This window comes from Tigriopus californicus, chromosome 6 (genome assembly GCF_007210705.1).
Source record: "Tigriopus californicus strain San Diego chromosome 6, Tcal_SD_v2.1, whole genome shotgun sequence".
Lineage (NCBI taxonomy): Eukaryota > Metazoa > Arthropoda > Copepoda > Harpacticoida > Harpacticidae > Tigriopus > Tigriopus californicus.
Window position 1 is genome coordinate 11,765,885 of NC_081445.1, and position 17,471 is coordinate 11,783,355.

Sequence of the window (17,471 nt, forward strand, 5' to 3'; positions counted from 1 at the left end):
GGGTTCGAATCTTGCCTTTGGAGGCCACCCTTGTAGGAGAGAAGACTTGGTGCAGTGGTTTTAAGATGTGAGAGTTCCCCAGTTTGATTCTCCTCCCAAACCTTTGTCATGGAGACTTTAAGACGCCAACCACGCCTACAGATGGAGAACTCAACTGATACAGACCTAACATTGCCCATTAGAAATAGTATAAGTATGTTGTTGATGGCTGGCTTCGCTGGCCGCGCGAGACTAAAGTCGCCGACCCTCAGTCCCCAAACACACTTTCACTTACTATCATCCCTTTTTCGGTACTTTTTCGAAAAATCGAAAAATGGCCCTTTTTCGTTTCGGTTCTTCGGTTTTGTATTTTTCGAAAAATAATTAAGGTCTAGAATATACCCTTCGGGACTAGACTCCCACTGTACCACACTAGCCGGAAAATTAAAGTCTCCTACTGGGAAGATGTAATGTCACGGTATTCAATTTGCCTAAAGAAAGATCTCATGATGCTCTCAAAGAAAACGAGCCCCAAAGTTGAAAAGCTTATAACCAGCGGCCTTCAAACAAGACGGATTTTCATTAGGTACTCGATCATTTTAGACCTTTTTTCAATTTTAAGATAACACCATGTTTTCGAAAAGTTCCGCCATTTTCTATCAAAAAACGTGTAGACTTCCAGCGGCCTAATTCAGAAAGTGACCAAATTTATTGTTAATATGCCACATGTGGGTTGTGATTGTCTTTGTACCTAATGAAAATCCATCTTGTTTGAAGGCCACTGGTTATACGCTTTTCAACTTTGGGGCTCATTTTCTTTGAGAGCATCATGAGATCTTTCTTTAGGCAAATTGAATACCGTGATGTGCAATCATGAGCGTCAGCTTCAATGTCTTCATAAATTAAACGAGTTCTTTTTCAATCATTCCGTTTTGATATGTGAACAATACACGCCATGCTTTCCTACTTATTCAAACCATTTTCGTCCACGATTATGTGATTGCGCAATAGGCAAATACGTTTTTGTCAAGTATTGTCGTCCTTCATCCCTGATCTAAGACCCCGTGGTCCACAATAAGAGCGGCGTGTTTAAAGTGATTCGTGCTCTGGTTTATCCTGCAGGAGCGTCCTCCATCTGTCCGGTGTCAAGAGCGGTGTTGAGTCCATCCACCTGGTGTCATTCTCATCTTGGGCCATGAGTGATAAGGAAGCGATGATGGAATAACTGTGTCCAATTAACTTAGGGTCCAGTTTTTTTCGATGAAAAAATCGAAAAGACCGGAGGAGTTCACTAACTAGTGAAAAATGAATTCGTGTTTCAATAAAGTATTGATTTGAATTAATAGCAATGATTTTGATCAACAGTAATAGATTAAATTCGTTGTCACCCTGTGAATTTGAATTGTAACTATTGGTGTACCGATCAACCTTCGTTGAATTTGAATTTCCCTCCCGAGTTGTCTGTGCTTGCTCATCCTACGTTGTATGTAATCTTCGTTTGTCTGTAGAATTGGTTGAATTTATGGAGGAGAGCCACAGCCCTACGTGTGTCTGTGTGTGCCTTGTCATCGTAGATAAATCTAATAGTGAACACATCAAGGATAACGGGTGCTTTCAGGAGGGTTTATCGACAAAGGGATCGCGAAGTTACAGTAAAGACTAGACAAGTTGAGTGGGCCTTGGATTGATGGAAACAATGATCCAATACAAATTACCATTTAGTATGGTATGAAACTGATTCAAAATCGAGTCGAGTCGAAAAGAATACCATTTCTGTGATGCTAGATCAATTCAGACGAGCCATGACGAACCCTTTTCGAACGGTTCGATTTGACCCAAATGGCGCAAAATACTGGACCTCAAACCTGTGTGGTCCTATGTTTTCGCTCCTCTCCTATCAGGTCAACCAAATTTGGCTTGTTACAATTCTTCTTGACAGATTCATTTTTTTTTTCATTTTGCCGCTGAAATATCTATTTTAGGTTTCTAATGGAACTCTATGTTCTTTATAAGCTGTTGATTGACAAATTTGACCCTAAAGAAAAGAGCCAACTTGCGCTGTTACTTATTGAAATTTTCTCGGTTTGGTCAAGCATGGTCAAGCTCAATCGTGCTTGGAGTGATTCTTCCGAAGAAGCGACTGAAGTCTCTCACAGATTGCCGAAAGTTGGAGCAGATTCCAAGTCCAAACTGTGAGACTGTGAGGCTACTGATGGGGATAGAGCAAGAAGCAAGTCATCACAGACACCCAAGTTCTACTTGTTTACAAGCAAAGCTTGGCCAAGTACTAGAACTTGGGCAAGCTTAACCCAAGCATAGATCCGCTACTAAAGAAGGGGACCCATACAGCTAGCTCAGGAAAACCGAAAATGGGGATTTTTTGTTCGTAGTTAAAGTCAGATTACCAGAAACAAACCAAGCATTGAACAAAAGCCAGGTTTCTGCGTCACTGTTGGTGCACATTGTTGCTTTTCCTGTATAATTAGATTTAATTTGCCCTGATATAAAATTTCTTGCCTAAGTTCGGCCACACCAGTTTCCCCTCAAGTGTCTGTGTACAAACCCAAGTTGGGGCAAGTTCTTACATGGGCAAGTTACAGTGATGGGATCAAATCAAATTTCAAATTCAAGGTTGCCAGAAAACGTGGAAAGTGAAAGCACCCGCCCATAACATCGCAATGCAAAAGCTTAGCTTTGGGCGAAGAGGCAACCCTGGTTTGACGAAAGAAAAATCAGGGTTACTATTTGAGGCTGACTAACGGGTTTCGGAGATTCCACCAGGCCATTGAAAATGTAAATTGGTAGCCCTGCACGCAACCTCACGTGATTATTAATTTGATCCCAATCAGTAGCAAGTTAAGCACCAGACCATTTACCCTGTCGGTGCTGCTTCACATCGATACGTATATATATAGATTGGAGTTTTATCGACACATTTTGCGAAAATCTGTGTCGTGTAGCTGGACCATTAGCAGACTCTAGGACAAAGATGAAAAACCCTGTTGGGCCTTTTGAGGTTGATGGGGAAGCCATTAGGAATGTAGAAGATATAGCTAACATGCTTGGAGATCAGTTCTCCAGTGTGTTTTCAACCCTACTTGTAGTCTCAGATCAAGATGTTTTAGAGACCATCAAGAACTTAAGGTTTTCAAGTTCTCCTGGTCCTGATGGTGTGACATCTCAGTTTCTGATGAGATGCTCACAGGTTCTTGTTCCTGCTTCCTCGTACCTGATGCGTTGCATTTTGGATCAGGGCAAGTTTCCCTCTTCACTAAAGTTAGCTCACGTCGTTCCAACTTTTAAAAGGCGAGATAAGCCGCTCCCCAGTAACTATAGGCCGAGTTCTCTCACTTGGAATATTGCGAAGGTGATTGAAAAGATTATGAAGTTCAAATTTGTAGAGTTTCTTGAAGTCCATGATGTCCGTCCTCCTAGATGCTGGCTCCGAGCACATTTTAGCACGGTTACCCAACTGATTGAATACATAGCACATATAATTGAGGAACTAGACAGACATGAGTCAATTGATGTTTTATAGTGCTTTTACAGCTTTTTCAGTTTCAAAACCCTGATTATATGATTGTTATGTGAGTAATTGGGAGCCTTTTGAAGGGATAATCACCTCTTTGCATAACCTTTAATGGGGCCTTCTTGCTATATAAAGCCAAGGCAGACTGGTGATGTGCATCAAGTCCATCTCTCAACATGGCTTGGAAACAAGTGTGTCTCCTCTTCTTTGGGTTTGCTTTGATTGGACATTCCGTGGGTGTGAGCATCCGTGAGGCCATTGCCAAAGCTGATGCGGAGTTGGCCGCAGAGAAGCGAACCATGGAGGCAGTGCACACGCCAGCCACTCGAGCCAGCCGCAAGGGGAAGAAGTACACACGAGAGTAAGTTCTGCGGGAATGAACCCAAAAGTTGAAGTTATCTCTGCCTCAGGCTAATTGTAATACTACAAGTGCACTAATGCTCCATCTGGTAGGATCCCCAGATCCAAGGCCATGGACGCACGGAACCGCTTGGTGAAGAGAAGCGCAGACATGTTGAACATGGACAAGTTCATGTCTGAGGATATCCTCATTGCCAGCATTGAAGGCACCATGCATGAGATGTTCAACTCTGGTGGTGTTCCTGGAGGCATGGCTCAATCATGCCCTCACCTGCCGTTGGCCAATTTTGCTTGCTCTCCTGAGGCCCAACATCTGGAATGTGACCCTCAAATGCCGTATCGCACGATCACTGGGCTGTGCAATAATTTGAAGTATCCACTATTTGGAGCGGCCAGCACGGCGCTCAAACGACTGATTCCACCCGCATATGCTGATGGACGAGGGCAACCCAGAGGAACTCGCTTCTCATCCTTGGCCAATGATTTCAGTAAGTGCTGGTCCATAGCCGCCGGCACAATTGCTGCTCTGAATAGAGAAAAAAGCCAATGAGTATTGTTGATGCTGGAACAAGCTGATGTGGTACTACGTTCAATGATAGTGATGTGAATGGAAGGATCTAGAATTATCCTCCCAAAGGAGCAATGTTGATGCGGTTGCTGACAGTGGCTCTTGTTCCAGGTCCAAATAGTATCTGGGGCCAAGGTTCAGGCAACTGCTTTTCCCATCCGGCATCACTATTGCCCAATCCCAGATTGGTGAGCACAAATTTCCATCCAGATGCCGACAAGCCAACCAATGAGCTCACCCACATGTTCACCCAATTGGCTCAATACGTGGATCATGATATATCAATTTCTCCCGAAATCGAGGCTGAGGAGTGTTGTGAACATTTCACGGATGAAGAATGCTTCCCCATCTTTGTACCCCTTAGCGACACCTTTTTTGGAGTGGACGTGAGCCGAACGCCGCCTCTCTTTGGCCGAGCCTTGCCTCTTGAGCAATTGGATCGCTCTGTCTTGTCAGCAGAAGCCTGGAGGTAATCATGATTTTGCCTGACCATGGGTATTTGTGATCCAAGCAACTGTATTATTTGGTACACTTCTGAGGGGTTGGATGCCTTTTCAGGAGTATGGTCCAAAACGTTACCCAAATGAGAAGCCAAAGCGGCGAGGAGGCTGGGTCATCTGAGCACCCTGCCACAAATGGTGAGGTCACATGCTTGGAACTTACTCGATCCACAGCCTTTTGCGAGGGGTCGGCAGATCATCAGGGTCCTCGAGAGCAAATGAACGCAGTCACAGCTTTCATTGATGCCTCCCATGTGTATGGGTAAGCAACAACCATACATTGGTTCCAGACTCAAACGTCCTTTCCATTTTCACTGAGGATGTGGACTACCACTAAAATACCATTTCCTCAGATCTTCCACTGAATTGGCGTCCTTGCTGAGAGACGATTGTGATGGTCTCTTGAAAGTGACCAAGACTGAGACTGGAAAAGAGTTGCTCCCCAAGCTGGAGTTTGACGAAGAGCTCCAATTCTTGGCCGGGGACAGCCGAGCGACTGAGATGGGAGCACTTGCAGGCATGCACACCATTTTTGTCCGAGAGCACAATCGCATTGCCAGAGGGCTGAAGGATCTCCGACCCCATTGGGATGATGAGACCCTGTACCAGAACGCTCGTCGGATTCTCACCGCCGAGTGGCAAAACGTTGTGTTTGGCGAATTTCTCAGCGCCATGCTGGGCGATTCTGTGGTGGACTACAAGGATCTTGGGACCGCAGGTGACACCATATACGACCCAAATGTGGATGCCACCGTGGCCAATGGATTCTCCACGGCTGCTTTTCGTTTTGGTCACACTATGATTGAGGGTCTCATCACAATCTTCTCACTGAACAGCCCTCCTGCTGAAATTGATACACTCATGGTAAAGGATACATTCTTTGATCTCACCCAGTACCTGGCCGACGACGGATTGGGCATGGAGCGGCTTTTGAATGGCTTGATGAACCAAGAGGCCCAGGCTTATGACCGCTTTTTGGCCGATGATGTCACCAATTTCCTGTTCTCAAACAATAACGGTGGCATTGGACAAGATCTTGTGGCTAGGAACATTCAACGTGGACGAGATCACGGTATTCCCGGATACAATGAATGGAGAGCATTCTGTAATCTCCCTAAAGCGTGCTCGTGGAATAACCGGCCTGCCGAGATCTCTCAAGACAATTGGGATCAGCTTCGAGACACCTATGTCAATCCGGGTGACATTGATCTATTTGTTGGAGGCCTGGCTGAAGAGTCCTTTGAGGACGGGGTTCTGGGTCGAACATTTAGCTGCATTATAGGAGATCAGTTCAAACGATTGAAGTTTGGCGATCGTTTCTTTTTCACCAACAAAGCTGGACCGCACCCATTTGATCACGCCCAACAAGATATGTTGAGGAAAAGGAACCTGGCCGACATATTTTGCGACAACACCGACATCCAAGTCCTGCCTAAAATGGCCTTGAAACGGAATTCTCCTTCTTTGAGGTGTGAGGATGCGTTCCAATTGGATTTGGAGAGATTTGTCTAGGAGAGCAAGCCCAACTTGCCTAAAATGTTTGATACTGATGATGAGGACGAGGAAGAAAAAAGAAGACGGAACCTGCTCTTTCATGTTGCCCATTGTTCGTGTGCCTTGACTTTTGAGAACTATTTTGACAAATCAATTCTTGTGAATACCCATATTTGTGAAAAAGGCAGGGCTGAATCTATTATGAATAAATCCATTTAGCATTTGAATCTTGAATTTGAACTTAACTTTGCTAATCAGTTGTAAAACTATTGAAAACTTCACAATCTCAAGTTAGTCTTGAAAAGTACAGAAAATTCTAGGAAAAAGTAGGGGAGATTTCAATTTTTTCCCTTTTGCGGATAGAATTGCCAGCACCTCAAGACGGGAAAAGTAAGCATTTTATTCAATTTCATAATCATATAATATCTGATCCACTAACGAATTGGAGTTGGCAGATCTGGCTAGTCCTTGAATGTAGGGTTGATCAAGAGTTTGAGTCAAGAAATGGTCCAAGTCTGACTTAAAGGAGGAGTACTACTGGATCATAGAATATGTACTGGATCAAAACTTAAGTACGTACTCATTGGAATATTTGAGGGGAGCAAGTTAAACAATGAAAGAGCCCAAGAAAGAAGAAAGGTGGACTTTTATTGTTGTAACTAGTCTAGATTCGCGAGTGCTTGAAAGTGTTCTCAGAACGCACGTTTAGCCTCTACGGTCACTATAATTGACCCTAAACCTTGGGTTGGGACAAAGCTTAAGGATGCCTTTGAAAACGTGCAGCATCAGATACCTCTCATACCTTCAATGAGCACTGTACAGTTCCAACTTCTTTAATCTCTCCTCCCAATACGACAGCTCTCTCATTCCCTCTATTTTCCTAGTAACACATCTTTAGACTTATTCAACTTTTTGCAAACCTGTTGAACTCATTGGAGCCCAAACGGGTGAAGCATATTCAAGATGTGCCTAAACCATCGACTTGTATGTACAGAGTTAGAGATTTAAAAATGGAGAACACTTGGCCTGCATTTTTCTTCGGCTTCCTTGCTATCTAAACGCCTGGCCTTACTTGCGTCTTTGGATTTAGCCCGCCACTTCCTGTATCTCAGATCTTACCTTTTACTCTAACCATCAGATCTTACCTTTTACTCTAACCATTAGATAGCTGGACAAGAAAGGCGCTATTGCGGACAGAATATCGCGATTTCTTCTCACCTTGAAGCCATGTAAAGTAACTAACTTTGAAATCCCTTGAAACTTGATAAGCAGGGTGATCAAAACATGCCAATGCATTTGTTAAAAGTTTTCCGACCTTTTGCAAGATGTGTATTATTTTGTCTCTTTGCAATTTTTGGCTCAAAAAATTGGACTTTTCTGTTTTTCTTTGTCATTTTTCAATGACTTGCCCTCTTTTGCTTGAAAACAGTGTTTCTGAAAGGCTTGATTATGTCGCTTTTTGCAAAAGCTCTCGATATTACATCTTATGAGTCTTCAAAATCAACTTTTTTTATGTACGAAGCCAAAATATGAAGTAGGACACTTGCAAACTTAGGATAGTTTGATGCTTTTTTGGTTTGCAGCAAATCATTCGCAGTTCACCATGACGGGTTGTTGTAAACTGGTGCGTTTTAGCTCCAAGCAAAGATTTGGCGAAGATAAAAAACTCATGCAGACCCTCCTTTAATGTATTTCTGTTTTTTTGCCTGCCGACATTTTTTCCTCTTTTATAAGTTTACCTATGATTGTGCTTAAAAAGGCCAACAGAGCGAGATATATCTGCATTTTTATATTTTTCTTTACATATTCTGGCCTATTTGTTGCTTTGTAACTGCATTTTTTCCTGATTTCAATTGAATTTTTTTAATTGCCATGTCCATAACCAAAAGAATATTGAAAACCCAAACTTTGTCTGAAAGAGCTTGCTGATGTAAAAGGTGAACCAATCAAAAATAGATTCAGGTTTCCTTCACTCCTCAAGAAAGTTATCATTATTGTGAATTTAAAGCTCAAAAGCCAACAATATTCTTATGAGAAATTATATCCATTGCATCAAAGTTGCCGTCGCTGATTGTGATAACCTCATTTTTGTTGAAACTTTTGAGCGGTCAATTGTGTCTCATCCAATCAGAAGCGAGTCACCCAAAAAAAAAAAGTCTGAGGCCAAGCAACCCTCAAATTCAAACCTTGGTAGCTCTTTCGTTCCAGAATCTTCAATTTTTATAGGTCCTTGATTGATGAGACTTTGAGAGGGGGTCTCGAGACATGCAAAAGCGGTCAACAGAAAGTCAAGCCTGGTCACCAAACAAATTCTCAATAATTTGCCACTAGCTGATAAAGACTTGAAAGACTTTTAGACTCAAGGACAGGAATTTGTATCTTTTGACTAAGGACGGGCAAATTGTGAAAGAGGAATTTTGTCACTAAATTACACATTTGCACTTTTCACCTTCATTTGCATCTTTTTACTTTTGATTTGCAATTTTTTTGCACAGTTGGCGTAAAACTGTTGTTTTGATTGAAATCAGAACTTTTTTCGCGTTAGAATTGGTCTCAAAGTTTGAAATCACAGGCTCCCACCAAAATAAAGACATCAAAATCTGAATTTTGAACAATAGGATAACTTCACGGAGGTTGTTGTCTACCCCTTTGCTCCCAAGGGCTCCCGTTTGATTTACGTAGGGATATGTCGAGGGTTTGGCAGTGCCATAAGTTAATTGCAATAGTGTTGTAATTAGCGCAGCTGTTGTACAAAGAAACCAAAGGATAGTGCTAGAAACGATTAAAAGGATCAAATCTTAAGCTCTTTTTGAAATAAAAGTTCAACTATTGATGGAAAAAGTGGGGTCATTTTCACGTTTGATACATCACTACGTATGCGAAAGATGGCGCTTGGGTGCAAAGGGGTACAAAAAAAACTGAGGCTGCGATCGTACTCTATTGATGTCAAGTATTAAATTTTGCAGGCTGAGAAACAAGGGAGAACAGAAATGTAACAAACCAGTTTCAAGTCAAGAGGCAAGCTAAGCAGGGCGCTAAAATAGTTAAACAGCCCAAAAAACGCAATATACGTGCTCCAAGCTAACTTTATTATCTCTTTAACGAAGAAAAATTCCAATCTCTTCTTCAGTTGGATCAATGTAGAAACTAGATCAATGTTACAAACCTACTGCTGGGAAAAGAGGAAAAATAGGCAAGGGGGAAGCATTCCTGACCCAAATCAAAAATAGCTTCGTCAATATGATCCAAAATTGCGGCAAAATTTAATTGTTAAAGAATGCGCTTTTCAAACTTGTACTTCTTTAAAAAATAGATTTGAATACCCCTTCTTTTTCCCTTTTATTTGCACTTTTTGTAACACGTTTGGACCTCTTTGCATCTTTTGCTGCAAATTTTGGGGTGGTGTTTGCACCTTTTTGTCTCTAAAAGGCTGTGTGTTTTGCACAGTTTGCCTGTATCTACTTATGACATATTTATCGTATTCTAAGAGACCGAAAATTTCAAGACATTGTTGGAGTGGCATTATTTTTTTGCATTATTTTTGTTTTTGATATGTTCGAGCCAAAAGGGCTAAAAAGCCCAAAACCCTGAACAGAATGGTCATAACCACCAACATTGCAATGTCAAACCCATAGTTGCTCTGAAAGAGAATGAAAGTAAGACTGAATTCATAATCATGAATAAATCATAAAAATAACCCACCTCGTCAAAATTGTAGAAATCGATCACATCTTGGCCGGTTTCAAAATTGCAATGTCCTGTGCAATTCAGAGTGATCCCTTTCCATTGGTTGATAACTAGGATCTCGTTTCCATATTTGAACCATGATAAATACTGTAGCCATCCCAACCATTCAGGAATGGCCCTAAGGTATCCAAAAATAATTTTCGTTAGGTTGATCTTGTAAAAGATTTGTTTAAGGTAAAGGCAAATTGAGTCTTACTCAAAGTTCAAGAAGAAACCTCCAAAGAGCATAATTGGAATGATAAGTGGAGGGGCCAAGGCTAAAGCCACGGATAGGTTGGGAGTCACACAAGAGATGAAATACCCTAAGTACAATAATGATTTGTTTTTTTGAAAATTAATGCAATGATACCATGGTTCGGTGATATACCCTATCCATAAAGATTCAGGCTTTCCCATAAGCATGCCTTAGAAAGAAGAAATCATTTTTTGTTTTCTTCAAAAGGCTGTGTAAGAAACAACAGTCTTTGGTTACTTCATTTTGAGAAATCTTACCAAAGCTGATAACCACTTGTGTTATTAATGTGGCAATTGCCATTGTGACGAAGAATCGTCCTGCTAGAGGGTTCAGTCCCACCATCCAATAATAGATGCTGACAAATAAAATGGGAAAAGCCAAAAATATGGGAAGCTCGGCCAATTGTTTGCAAATGTAGTAGACATCCACTCTGTACATTCCATTAAAATGCTCCCTCAAGAAGATTGGAAGTTCTAGAGAAAAAACCTAGGGAAATGGTAATAAACATTACAAATCAACTTGGGATCAATGAAAAGTTACACAATTTACCGATACGTACGTTCATAACGGTGAATAAGTTCATAAAAGTCATGTTTGTTAGAAGAAGGAATAAAGCGCCGTTGATGTTCATTACACCTTCTTGGCTCAGCTCTTGGTTTAGATAGATCAATCCCAAAACCAAGCTGATTAACTGAAATGTCATAATAAAACTTGTTACTTCAATTAACTCTCTATAGTTTTGGTTTTGTGATACGTACCAAAGTTTGTGCGAATCGAACTTTGGTCACACTGGGATTCTTGATAACAGATAACCAGCTCCTCCAGAGTAAAGCCTTGAATTGTTCATACCAAGAGGCGCGGTATGGACTGATCTTTCCGGATCCATTGTTACTTCCAAAATTGGGAATTGAGCCCACGTGGTTCTTCTGATGTTGAACCTCGTTGAAAACATTTTGACCTGTTATTGCAATGTGGGGCTTTTAAGATAAGACACGGTGTCCCCCTCCTTCTTCAAGAAAAGTTTTAGACTCACCTTCAAGTGAGTTCTCAAAGATTTCACAAATCTCTTTGACCTTTGCCCGACATTCCTCCTCTTTTCCAGGAGCTACTGCCAAAACGTGAACATAATGATCTGCTGGATTATACAAGCCTGGGCAAGGATGTCCAATCCTAGATGATCGAAAAATGTTCGTATGTTACTACAAAACAAACATTGAAGGTTCGATTAACTGTTTGCACCTGTCAAAAAAGAGAGCAGCCTTGGGCAAATCACCCAAATATGCCAAACGTCCTTCAGCCATGAGAAGAATCCGGTCAAATAATGCAAAGACCTGAGAACTTGGTTGATGAATGGTACAAACAATGGTTTTGCCTTTGGCTGCCAGAGCTCTGAAATCGTCAAAGCAGTACATGTTCATTATAAAATCATCAATCCATGTACTCGCATGTTGCGATCAGGGCTCAGATGATTTCTTAGATTCTAAATAAAAACAAAAAAGTTTCTTATTCGACAAAAAATGGAATCGAACAAGGAGGGAACCCATAAGAGAAGAGAGTACTTCATTGTTTTGATTAGCCTGGATTACAGAGGGCGCAAAAGTGTATTAAGTCTTTACAAACCCTACAATTGACCCAAAAAACTTGTTTAGGACAAAGTTCATGAATACTTTTGAAGATGTACGGTAAAAGATACCTTTTGCACCTCCTTTAGATACTGCATAGTCCCAACCCTCTCGGTTTGTCCCAATACTGGAACTCTCCCATTCCCACATTGTTCCTGCTTGTCAAGTTTGGCAAAAGCACAAGCTGTACTTGTAGGCGCAACTAGAATCCCAACAATTTATGCACAAATAGGGCACATATTTCTTTTTGGTTTTGAGCCAAGGTCTCTTAACCCGCAGAAATAGCTTAGATATAGCACCCAGAGTTTCAATGTAAAATTATACACGGTTTAGGGTATTACTGTAATTTCGGGACTTGGGGGTCCAAGCTAGGAGACAACTTATAAGGCTTTTGATTTCAAAGATTTTGAAAAATGAAATATCTTAAAACCTTTGGTTATTAGTTCCACATTTTGCAAAATTGGTTTGATGTTGTCATTTTACGCGTCGTTTCTGCCTTTAAACGGGCTTAAAAAGTTTTCCTTTGGCGTATAAAAAATTCATTTCATGCTTGTAAAAATTTTTTTTTTGTTATTTTTTGGTCCTCAAAAACTTTTTTTCCGAGCCCTGTAATCATTAATGAACAAAGACTCCAAGATATTGGCTTACCTGAGAACTTGAACCACATTTTGGGCCATATATGAGTCCAGTCCAGATGTGGGCTCATCACAAAAGAGGAGAGCCGGATTTGTTAGTACCTCACAAGCAAAAGCTAATCGTTTCATTTCTCCTCCAGAGATTCCGTCCAATTTGCCAGGGACACCAATGTATTGGTTCTGGCATTTATCTAGACCAAGTTCCTGGATCACAGCATCAACCTTCTCCATTCTAATTGCCTTGGGAATGTGGGTTTCCATTCGAACTAAAGCTTGGAATTCCAGTTGTTCTCTGACTGATAATGTTCCAATAAAAAGGTCATCTTGCTGAACGTAGCCAGAAACAGCTGTCAGAGTATTGGGATTCACTACGACCCCATTAGCAAATCTTGTCCCGGAGGTGATCTGAAACATTTTTCATAAAACATAGTCACATAAACGACTCAATGGAGATGGAATGCTGTAATCACCTCCAATCCATTCAAATTTCGGTACGTTAATGAGTTGATTAGGGTTGATTTTCCAGCGCCTGAGGCGCCCATGATGGCCACCAGCTGACCAGGTTTTACGAAACCACTCACTAAATTGAAAAGCAATCTAATTTTTGGAATAAAGTTGACAGAACAAAGTCGTGATTGGCACTCACCATTTTTCAATATTTTTTTGGATTGCGAAACGGATCTGTGCTTGAGTCCAAAGCAAGAGTTACTAGAAGTGGAAGTTTGGACGGTGATACCTTCCCAAGAAAAGGTTATCTGCTCACTCTGTACAGTGAGTGAAGTCGTTCGACATCTTTTCCCAGCATCTGATTTTGAGGAGGTTCCAGTCTGCAGGAACAAACGACAAGATAACACTCAATTTCAAAGCTTTTTATTTCATTCTCAATTTCAACATAGACCAAAAATAAGCTCTAGGAACGGGAATTGTTATTGGGATTATTTACCAATGGCAAGGCTCTTGGTTGGAATGGAGGTTCTTCTGTTCGATCTTCACTTGTGTCAAAGCCATGGTTGTTCATATTTAGATTGTTCGTTTGCTGACAATTTTCAACTTTTGTCGATAAGAGCACGTCCAAGACAATGACACTCCGTTCTCAAAGACATGCTCAATTTTCTTATCTTCTCCCTCGTTTATGACTGTAGTGATACATACTGACCAGCACCAATTTGTTATCTTTGGAGAGACATTGGAAATTCAAATTGCATAATGGTGTTATAGTTGCGTTACTTTTTTGGGGACATCCTTACAATTACAAGGCATACAATCCCCACCAACCTAAGACAAACGATTTTTATTTACTATAATTCTTTTTTAGTTTAACAATCATATTATGTAAATGTTTAATCCACCAAGGAATTAGAACTTATGGATCTAGCTAGCCCTTGAATGAAGACTCGATCTGGGTTTTTGGTCGCAAACTTATCCAAATTTGATTTAAAAGATGCCAATGGATCTACGCCTTTTTAATAGGGACGGGATCAAATAAATTTTCAAAATCATGATTGCTAGAAAGCTTGGAAATTCAAACTACCAGCCGTTTCCAACTTAAGGTAAAAGCCAAGCCTGGGTTGATCGAAGAAAAATCAGGGTTACTTATTGTGACTAACTAACGGGTTTCCAGTATTCCGTTAGTGACGCCACATGCCACTGAAAATGTAAATTGGTAGCCCTAGTCGCAACCTCCCGTGATTATTTTTGATCCCATCAATACTATTTATTCGCTTCGAATGTTCTTCGAATGTTAGATGGAAGCGAGCCGAACAATGAAGAAGCCCTAGAAAGAAAAGATGAGGATTTCATTGTTCGAACTAGCCTGGGTTCTTGAGGATTTGAAGGTGCTCTCAAAACGCACATAATGCTTTCACGGTCAGTAGAATTGACTCTAAAACCTGGGTTGGGACAAAGCTCATGGACGCTTTTGAAAGCGTAAAGTATCATTTATAACCGAAACCTGGCTTCGGCCAAGGGTTCTAGATGAAGGACAAACCATAGTTGGCTTCACTTTAGTTCGTTGTGATAGGATACGCCCTGATTATCCAACTTTCCCACATGGGGGTGAATGCCCATAAGTTAGGAATGCTCTGGACATTAGTCATGTACAAATATCGAATGGAGACGTAGAGGTCTTAGTTTGTCATCTTCAAGGTCTTGATCTGTCCATTGCGACAATATATAGGCCCCCCTCTTGTTCAGTAAGCTCGTTCTTGTCAGCTTTCAAATTCATAGGATATGAGTTGGACCAGTCAGTTTGCTCAAAGGTTTTCTTTGTAGGGGACTTCAATTTTCCGGCTAGCGTTGTAGAGTGGGAGGCTAGTCCAGATGGGTATATTCCCATTTCGAAATCGACGTCTCAGTCGTTCGAAAAGCTGGAGGAATTTGCGATCTTGCGCAATCTCTCTCAGCATGTTGGTGTAGCGAGAGAATAGCGTTCTCGACTTGGTCTTTTCCAATTACCCTGATCTGATCCAGTATGTCTGTCAGATCATCATGTTCTTGATAAAGGGTTGACCATTACTCAAAACTCGGCGTGCTCTAGTAAAACCGGCCAAAAAGGTCGGTCTGGCTAGGTTGAAGTTCAAAGACGAACATTGGCCATTGTTATAGAAAGATTTGAAGAACTGGACCTAGTTTCAATTCTGAAACAGGAATCGTCCATAGATGCAGCCATTGACGATCTAGTTTCAGTTTTTGAGGAAGTTTGCTCCAATCTAGTAATACCTGAATGTGTTCCAAAAGGTGGGACACGGTCAAAAATTCAAAAATAAAAAGACTTAGTTCAAAAAGTGTTGCAAATTAGCAAGAAGGCTGAGGAGCACTTCGAATCCAGTAATTGTGGCTAGTCCTCCCAAAAAGATGGACGTAATTCAGGGTAAGATTGATGCCTCCATCGAAAATGACCAATTACATACTGAAAGCAAGGTGGTTCAGGAGGTCAGGTCGAATCCGAAGGCTTTTTTCTCTTATGTGAACTCTAAGAGAAAGATAAAACACCCTGTTGGGCCTTTTGAGGTTGATGAGGAGGCCATTAACAATGTAGAGGCTATGGCTAACATGCTTGGAGATCAGTTCTCCAGTGTGTTTTCAACCCCACTGAGTTCGGAAGCAACAGCGCATTGCTCTGAAGATGAGTCTTTTGATATTGACAAGGTTAGTCACTTTGAGCCATTTGATGATATCATAGCTACCGATCAAAAAGCTTTAGCTTCCATCAAGGACTTAAAGTTTTCAAATTATTTTGATGTTGATGGTGTGACATCTTAGTTTCTGTTGAGATGCTCACAGGTTTCTTGTTCCTGTTTCCTCGTACTTGATGCGTTGCATTTTAGATCTGGGCAAGTTTCCTTCTTCGATACGGGTAACTATGGGCCGATTTCTCTCACTTCGAATATTGCCAAGGTGTTTGACAAGATCATTCTTTTGTTGTTTGAGAAGATTGAGAAGTCCACATTTTTTTAATTTCTTGAAGTCAGTGAAGTCCTTCCTCCTAGCCAGCACGGGTTCCAAACACTTTTTAGCACGGTTACCCAACTGATTGAGTACTTAGAGCAGGTCATTGAGGGACTGGAAAGACATGAGTCAGTTGATGTTGTCTATCTTGATTTTGCCAAAGCCTTTGATAAAGTAGATCATGGCCTTTGGCTTAATAGCCTTCATGACATTGGGATCCAAGGCAAGGTTCTCAATTGGATAAGACGCTTCATTCATGATAGGAGGCAAATTGTTAAGGTTGATGGATCCCTTAGTGTCATAAATGACGTCAAGTCAGGTGTTCCCCACGGTTCCATCTTAGGGCCCCTCCCTTTTATAATATTCATTGCCCCGCTTCAAAAGTTTAGTATTACTGCCAGTCTATATTCTTATGTCGACTATGTTGAGCACTCGCAACCCTTCAGCCCCTTAATAACCCGAGGCCTGTTTTTTAAAGCTCTTACCTCGGAGATAGGAGCTTGGACATTAACCGAGATGAAAATGCATTGTGGGGAGCGGATGCTCATGCTGGGGAGCGTCCAAGCCTTGACTCAGAAGTACGAGCATTTAAAAACTCTCTTCTGTTCTATTTGCTCTTTCATTATGGTAACCGGACTAAAAGACGCTCAAAAACCACGCTGGCTAGGAGGAAGGACTTCATGGACCTCAAAGAAACCTACAAATTTGAGCTTCATGATCTTTGCAACCATCTTAGCGATATTTGAAGTGGACGCAATACTAGTGCTGAATAATGATCGCACTGATTTTGAATTTGTTTCAAGAGTCTGGTGGTGAAAACTGAGTCGTAATTTGATGAATAAGGTAGAGTGTAAACTACCACTCAAAAGCTTATTGCGTGAAATATGCGTTGAGGAAGGAAAAAAAATCATCAAGTAGGACTTCAAGATATTGCAATACCTAAAAATCAGCACCAAAACTGTCTGGACGAAAATTCAATTTGTTTGAATAAACAGGCCATAAAGTTGATCTTGCTCCTCTTATACTAACCTAGTGGTGCATTTTCGTGATTGATGGTGACGTTTTCATAAAGATTTTAGACATTTGACCTTAAAGTTAGCTGATAATGAAAGGATTTTTAGGAGAAAAAGACACCAATTGTTTGCCACTTCATTTATATGTAGCTTAGAAAACATATCAGGATGATGCATGTGACAAGCAAGCAATAACTCCATTTTTTCAATGTTGCGAAATTAGTAATTCAGTGGGCAACGCGCACTTCCAATTCTGTTAGACGTTTTCACCGCCTTGTGGGTTCAATCTGGAGCAAGCAGAGGCCAATTTTCGAATATAATAATAGTAATAATAATTTATTT

The 17,471-nt window shown here is 41.0% G+C and overlaps 2 protein-coding genes across 2 annotated transcripts; one reads left to right on the forward strand and one right to left on the reverse strand.

The window, feature by feature from the left end:
• The first annotated feature begins 3,642 nt into the window (after positions 1-3,642).
• LOC131882001 (lactoperoxidase-like) lies at positions 3,643-6,657 on the forward strand. The gene is made up of 5 exons (XM_059229012.1): positions 3,643-3,869; positions 3,971-4,356; positions 4,548-4,905; positions 4,995-5,198; positions 5,290-6,657. Exons 1-5 carry the CDS (start codon positions 3,685-3,687, stop codon positions 6,446-6,448), a joined length of 2,292 nt encoding a protein of 763 aa, XP_059084995.1. The 5' UTR covers positions 3,643-3,684; the 3' UTR covers positions 6,449-6,657.
• A 3,281-nt stretch (positions 6,658-9,938) lies between these two features.
• LOC131882002 (protein white-like) lies at positions 9,939-16,619 on the reverse strand. Its single transcript, XM_059229014.1, has 14 exons — positions 16,602-16,619; positions 14,381-14,443; positions 13,613-13,719; positions 13,316-13,496; positions 13,140-13,249; positions 12,683-13,074; positions 11,652-11,801; positions 11,446-11,582; positions 11,171-11,370; positions 10,972-11,103; positions 10,670-10,898; positions 10,374-10,479; positions 10,133-10,295; positions 9,939-10,070 (listed from the first exon to the last, which is right to left on the reverse strand). The coding sequence occupies exons 3-14, from the start codon at positions 13,685-13,687 to the stop codon at positions 9,966-9,968; spliced, it is 1,980 nt and encodes a 659-aa protein (XP_059084997.1). The 5' UTR covers positions 13,688-13,719; positions 14,381-14,443; positions 16,602-16,619; the 3' UTR covers positions 9,939-9,965.
• Between the last annotated feature and the right edge of the window lie 852 nt (positions 16,620-17,471).